Here is a 7,119-nt window from a genome sequence, read left to right on the forward strand (position 1 = left end):
CCGGCGACTAAAGACCTTTAGTCGCGGTTGGCCTGGCCAACCGCGACTAAAGCCCCTCACGTTCACCAGCTGGCCACCGAGCGCCCTGGGCCCAGGACTTTGGTCGCGGTTCGTCTTCCGAACCGCGACTAAAGAATTCATTAGTCGCGGTTCCTACAGTTTCGCGACTTATGGGGCTGGACGGAAGCCTCTTTTTCTACCAGTGTGCTTTTATCATATATGGTCCACCTTTCATTCTCACAAAGCACTTAGGAGCACGTGCTAGAGCTCGCTCTTCACGAAGAGTCCGCTTCCCTTCTCTCTCATCCAACTCAGCAAAAATATAGTATTTTAATCCTTACAGCCTGCTGACTGTACCTTATTGTACTTGCTCTTAAGCGTGTGCTCAAAAATACCACTCGATACAATTACAGTCTCAACAAAGGTCATTAACTACGGTGAAGTGACAAAAATCTCCTAATCCCCCTTGTGAGTGTTCCCACTACAACTCTAGTATTTAGCACATAGTGAATCAAATCATGACAAAACATAGATTTGCGCGTGGGTGATCGAATCGTAATGTGTTGTTATGTTTTATTCTAATTTAATTATCGGTGTGCTGACAATTAGGACCCCCTTGTTATATGGAGCGTTAGCAAGTGATGTCCAACGCAATTCAGGTCATTGCACCCCCTATCAATGGTGTTTGACAGAGCGATACCGGTGTCGAGTGGCGTAATTGAGCGCACTCTTAAGGGAAGAATGAGTTGTTGGAACTCATATTGGAAAAATTAGTAGTGTGACACAACTAATGGAAAATTTGATAAAAGTCCTACTACTTTTTGTTAGTGGTCAAACTTTTTTTTGGAAGACATTGTGGAGAAACTCTAGTAGGAGTAAAACCGAAATTAGTTCTTCTCTAAATGTAATCATTATATGATTATTTGTTGTATAGAGTCACTCTCGACTTTTTTCAAAAGGTACTACAAAAATGTATTTACTTAATATGTCAATTTTAATTTGTGTTAAGTTATATACAAAATAATAATATCTACTAACAAAATAAATTTAATATGGATACCATTTGATATAGGAAACAAAAAAAATTAGAACCTGGTCTATAGACTACCTAGTGACGACTACAAGTACTTGGGCACCTCGAAGGCGTGATGCCCTGGTCACCCCTTCCCATGGTTTTGCCTATTGAATAACAAGAGAAAGTGAAGGGGGTGGGGTGTACGAGAAAGATGGATACAATGTTCAATGCAAAATTCCGAGCAAATACCACAGAAAATTCACCTAGTTAAGTAAAATAGGAACTCTCAGAGAACATACATGGACACATATAATATCTTTGTCTGATATGTGGCCTTACCAAAATCTGTAACAGTACTTGGTTAGCTGTAATGTTTGTGCATGATATTCCTTTTCAAAATATTTGGCATTAACAAATATTTTGTAGAGATTAATTACAGATTGAGCATGATTGGTTACTTTCCATAAAGTCGTTATGAAATATTCCAAAGACTGATCTGATTAGCAGATACAAATCAGTTTAAATAGATCTACGGGGTAAAAGTCGGTTTAAATAGATCTGGGATAGAGAATGGCTGAAAAACAATCGGTGGAAGGGTGAAGGTCGTGCGTGGGAGGTTGTATGAATGGGTGGTGGAGAGAAAACTGAGCGAAAGATGGGACATTATGTTCTACTCCCTCCGTTCCTAAATATAATACCTTTTAGAGATTGTATTATAAACTACATACGTATGCACATAGACATATTTTAAAATATAGATTCACTCATTTTGTTTCGTATGTAGTCTTTTAGTAAAATCTCTAAAAGGTCTTATATTTTGGAACGGAGGGAGTATTTATGTAGTATAAAGACTAGACGTTATCAGTTTAAATAAATAAAAAAGATTTTTTGCCAGCATATGCAAATCTCGTGGGGTGGTAAGAGCATCTCTAGTAGAACCCTCAAACCCTTAAATCTAAAACCAGTTTTAAGGGTTGAGAATTGGCTATTTTTGATACTTTTAAGGGTTGAAAAACAGAGGCAAAGACTAGAACCCTTATAAAGTAAAAAAACTCACCGGGGCGGGGCGGGGACGGCCGGCCGAGGCGGGGCGCGGGCGGGCGGCATCCAGGGCGGGGCGGGGACGGGGCCGGGGAGCAGAGGGGAGGCGGGGCGGCGGCCGGGGCGCGGGGGCGGCAGCCGGAGCGCGGTGGGCGGCGACCGAGATGCGGAGGGCGGCGGGGCAAGGAGGGCAACGGCCGGGGCGCGGAGGGGCGGCGGGGCGACGGCCGGGGCGCGGGGGCGGCAGCCGGAGCGCGGTGGGCGGCGACCGAGATGCGGAGGGCGGCGGGGCAAGGAGGGTGACGGCCGGGGCACGGAGGGGCGGCGGGGGCGACGGCCGAGGCGCGGAGCGAGCGCGGGGCGGCGGCCGGAGCGCGGGGGGAGGCGGGGCGGCGGCCGGAGGGCGGCGGCCGGGGCGACGGCCGGGGCGCAGAGGGAGCGCAGGGCGGCGGCCGGAGCGCGGGGGGGGGGGGGGGGGGAGGCGGGGCGGCGGCGGCCGAGGCGACTTCCTCGCGCGCGCGGGGAACCAAATGCCTCCCGCGCGAGGTGGGAAGTGGAGTGTGGGTTGGGGGCAGTTTTCCCTTCCAATCCTCACTTCTACATGCTGGGAAGGGGTTTGAGGGTTGGACTTCTAATTTTTTTTACGGGTTTAAGGATTTAAGGGTTCTAGTCTACACCGTTTTTTTATAAAAACTATAAAAAAGCGGTTATGTTTAAGGATTTAAGAGTTTGAGGGCTCTACTAGATATGCTCTAAGAAATGCGGGTAGTCCAGATTTTTCTCCCAGTACCCCAAACCCTATTTAATACCGAGCATGTCACTCACATGTTGTCAGCACTGCTTGGACAATTGCTGACCATCTTCAAACAGTGTCAACTGACCAAATATAATAAGGTGACATAAATGAATTGTAAGACATCAAATATTGGAAAACGTTTTAAATCTGTTGGTTGATTTTAAGTCCGCGTAAACCGCGTCGGGCTCCAACAGCATGTCCATATCAGGTCAAAAGATGAACAGTGAATGTACTGTTTCATCTTCATTGCAGAAGCAACACTCAGTGGTCGAACGATTCCATCATTCGTTAGCAGTTGTGCAGGCATACATGGTCATGTTGGAGTGGGATCAAATTTCATCTATAAAAACCAATAAGGAACTTAATTCAGAGCCACCACAAGGTAGACAACCCAAAATATAGATGCTTGTTAATTTCGATTTGACACGTGATGCATGCAAGGCTCTCTTTGCCACTAAAGTAATCGACACACCACTACTAGGCACTAGCAAGCTCCATCAAGCACGTACGATGCAAGCAAGCAAAAGTTCTCCGCCGGTACTAAGGAAGAAGGATGACGGCGAGGAGGACATCACCGTCGACCTGTATCCATTCATACGGGAATACAAGGGCGGCAGTGTCGAGCGCTTACTGCACAGCCCATTCGTGGCAGCGTCCGAGGACCCGGCAGATAACCGTGGAGTGGCAACGAGGGACGTCGTCGTCGACAAATCCACCGATGTGTCCGCACGCCTGTTCCTTCCCTCCGTTGCAGCTGCCTCTGCCGGCGAGAGGATCCCCGTCGTCATGTACGTCCATGGAGGATCCTTCTGCACGGAGAGCGCCTTCTCTCGGACTTACCACAACTACATCAGGTCTCTGGCGGCGCGCGCCGGGGCGCTCGTCGTGTCCGTGGAGTACAATCTCGCGCCGGAGCATCCTGTTCCTGCGGCCTACGACGATGCATGGGCGGCGCTACAGTGGGTGGCCACCCTCTCCGATCCATGGATTTCCAACTACGCCGACCTCGGGCGGACGTTCCTTGCCGGCGACAGCGCCGGCGGGAACATCGTCTACAACACGGCGGTGCGTGCGGCCAGCGGTGGTGGCAGCCGCATCTACATCGAGGGGCTGGTCATCGTGCATCCATACTTCTGGGGGACCGACCGGCTGTCCAGCTCTGAGGCAGTATGGGACGGCATCGCAATGTTTGCTCCTGAGGCCATCGACAGGCTCTGGCCGTTCGCTACGGCCGGCCGTCTGGGCAACGACGATCGCCGGGTCAACCCACTCGACGAGGATATCGCCTCGCTGAGATGCCGCCGTGTGCTGGTCGCCGTCGCCGACAAGGACACCTTGCGTGACCGCGGGCGTCGTCTGGCATCCCGCATGCGTGACTGCTGCTCATGGGCCGATGATGAAAACGCGGTGACATTGGTGGAGTCGGAGGGGGAAGACCATGGCTTTCACCTGTACAACCCGCTGCGTGCCACCAGCAAGATTCTCATGGAGAGCATAGTGCGGTTCATCAACCAGCGCACGGCGCCCTTGCCGCTGCAACTGCCACAAGTTCAAGAGCTACTTGCATGCCAAGGTAAGATGCACAGGGCCGTCCAGCCTGTTCTACGCGTGCCAACCAGGCCGTATATGGACGTACATGGCTACGGGACGGCCCATGAAAGCCAGAGATGCGGCGACACGTACTAGCTGCTTACACATTGGACATGGACGAAGAGCATCCAAAACAAGCTATGGGTCAGTCCTGGGGCATGTTATCAGGCCAAACAGCACCAACATGAGGTTCGCATCATCAGCAATAACAGCTCCTTGCAGTTGTGTTTTTCACAACTTCATCTAGCGCGCGGATGATGATAATCTACATGCATCCAGGCCAGGTGAAACAAAAGATCAAGGGTAATGGTTAAGCTTAAGCATGCTCCAGTATAAGTGCAATAATGACACCTATTTACAAGCTCCTTGCTCGGGTCAAAAGAAATGACTTTTGGGTGTTTTTCTTTCTTATACATGAATGGTGTATTTAAGGTCTTGAGTTATGTACTGTTGGTGTATCATGTATTCTCATATATCAAGTTTATACAAATTTTAATCATAATTCGACAACCTACCGATGGTTGTGCAACTAGAGTCATATTTTTCTCGGAAAAAATAATGGGTGTCACTAAGATACACCCAGATATGACATAGTTATTACACAACTAACTGACTAATTAAATCAAGAATAAAAAGGAAAAAAAGAAAAAGAAAATATGACCTAGATGTGCAATATTTATCTCACGTCTAGATGTATTTTAGAAAAACCGAAAAACAAACAAGAAACAACTTAGTCCCACACCACGAGCGCATGTGCAACTATCACCAGCACCCTTACTTGTACAATATGTGGATGTGCAGCAACTACTCCCTCCGGCGTAAGACATTTTTTAACACTAGATCGAACAAATCTATTATTGGTGTTACAAGCAATATACATCTCAAATAAGCAAAATGCATCAATCAAACAAACAAGCACATACATTTGAACACAAAAAGGATCTCTGCCTATCTACAAGACTTTTATAAACTAGACATGATTATCAACTCATCCAAATTCAACCAAAATTTCCATATAGAGATATATACTTCCCTTTTCTAATGAATGTCCACATCTCCTGTCTGGCTAGCAAATGATGTCCCAATTCAGCTCAGGGTTGTCGAACACCTCTGTCAGAGACGACACGTCCAAGTCCTGCTGGTCAAACTTTTCAAAGTCGGTTACTGCTCAGCCATTTTGCCACTTTGAATTAGATCCACACTAGGGTCAATGTTTGCGGCATTTCTTGTGATGTCAGCCCTGCAACTATGATGACCATAGTACACAACAATGTACTTTGCAGTTTCATCTTCACAATTAAGAGTTCCATTATGATCCTGTTGTTGGATTGTCTTGGTTGTTGAGCAGTTCCGTTCCGTGTAGGCGCATCTGTAGTAGCTCCTGTTTAATTGCAAGTTTGATTAGTTATGCATTACAATGAATAATTAGTTGCTTCATAACATGTAAATATAACAACTACTTTCATTAGCGAAAGTCAACAATCCGAAATGGTTGAAAGAAAAGATATCCAAACGACTGACTAGGTCATCATGCGAGAAAGCTAGGAACGTGAAAGAGCGCGACATGGACATGACATGCCTAACTTTACTGCGATGGCCTAAGCCTAGTCTTGCCCTTCATCCTCCTCGCCATCCACTCTCCATAGATCCAAATATACTTGGAGAAATTGTGAACAAAATAGAATATCGAGGGAGGAGACAGAGGATATGCGGCGAGGATTCCCCAAGAGTGAAGAAGGGAGAGAGATGGTAGCAAGAGATCTATTGGGATGTGTACTAGGCATGTTCGAGTAGTGTAGCTAATCGCGACGGCTCCCCTTCCCCTCAAAACTATGTACGATTACGGCATTATGCTGGTTCATAATATATCTTTGTTGTTCGACGTACATATATATCCCTGGCGATTCCCTCCAATTGTTCTTCATAACAGAACCGTTAAGTCTCAATCATCTCAGATAAGGGCAGTAGAAATGTAGGTTGATGTAGTAGTAATGTGACGATATATAAGCTTGAATGAACTATTTAGGAGTAGTATATGTACCTAGCATGTTGCCTCCCGTTGATGTTCTTCTGCCCATATTTTCTCCAATGATGGCCATCGTAATGTGGAACAATTGTTACAAGTGATCTTGACCGCTTTTCGTTGTTCCTCCTACATAGCATGGGTTCATATATATATAAGTGGCAAATAATTAATTAGCGAGATACATTTTTTTATAAGGAGGAAACGAGCCCCCGGCCTCTGCATCAATTGATGCATGCAACCATCTTATTAAAGATAAAATAAACAACGTGTGATGTTCACGTAGCTCCACGCTCGACAGCTCGAGGTATGAAATAAAACGAAAATGAAATTGAAAAAAAAAACTGCCACATCCGGCGTGCGTAAAAGTAGACTACGATGCCTATACACCTAGCCTATTATCAGCACGCCATCCAAATCGGTTGAAGATAATCCGTGAGACCATCTCCCATCGGTTGCACCCAATATCCATACGTCCCCTGGAGTCCACATGACTGAGTAACGACCACGTACGGATCCAAGATGTTGCTCTGAAGATAATCTGCAAAAAATTATTGAAGTTCTTGCCATTAAAAGTTATATCATTTCTGGTATTCCATATAGCCCAAAACAAAGCACATATCCCAATCCCAATAAGTTTAGATATTTTAATGT

The 7,119-nt window shown here is 46.5% G+C and overlaps 1 protein-coding gene and 1 pseudogene across 1 annotated transcript; one reads left to right on the forward strand and one right to left on the reverse strand.

Moving 5' to 3' along the window:
• Positions 1-3,238: 3,238 nt before the first annotated feature.
• On the forward strand, positions 3,239-4,538 carry LOC123424836 (probable carboxylesterase 5). Its single transcript, XM_045108528.1, has one exon. The coding sequence runs from the start codon at positions 3,255-3,257 to the stop codon at positions 4,536-4,538; it is 1,284 nt and encodes a 427-aa protein (XP_044964463.1). The 5' UTR covers positions 3,239-3,254.
• A 970-nt stretch (positions 4,539-5,508) lies between these two features.
• On the reverse strand, positions 5,509-6,848 carry LOC123429086 (annotated as a pseudogene).
• Positions 6,849-7,119: the final 271 nt, after the last annotated feature.

Source organism: Hordeum vulgare, chromosome 2H (genome assembly GCF_904849725.1).
Source record: "Hordeum vulgare subsp. vulgare chromosome 2H, MorexV3_pseudomolecules_assembly, whole genome shotgun sequence".
Taxonomy (NCBI): Eukaryota; Viridiplantae; Streptophyta; class Magnoliopsida; order Poales; family Poaceae; genus Hordeum; species Hordeum vulgare.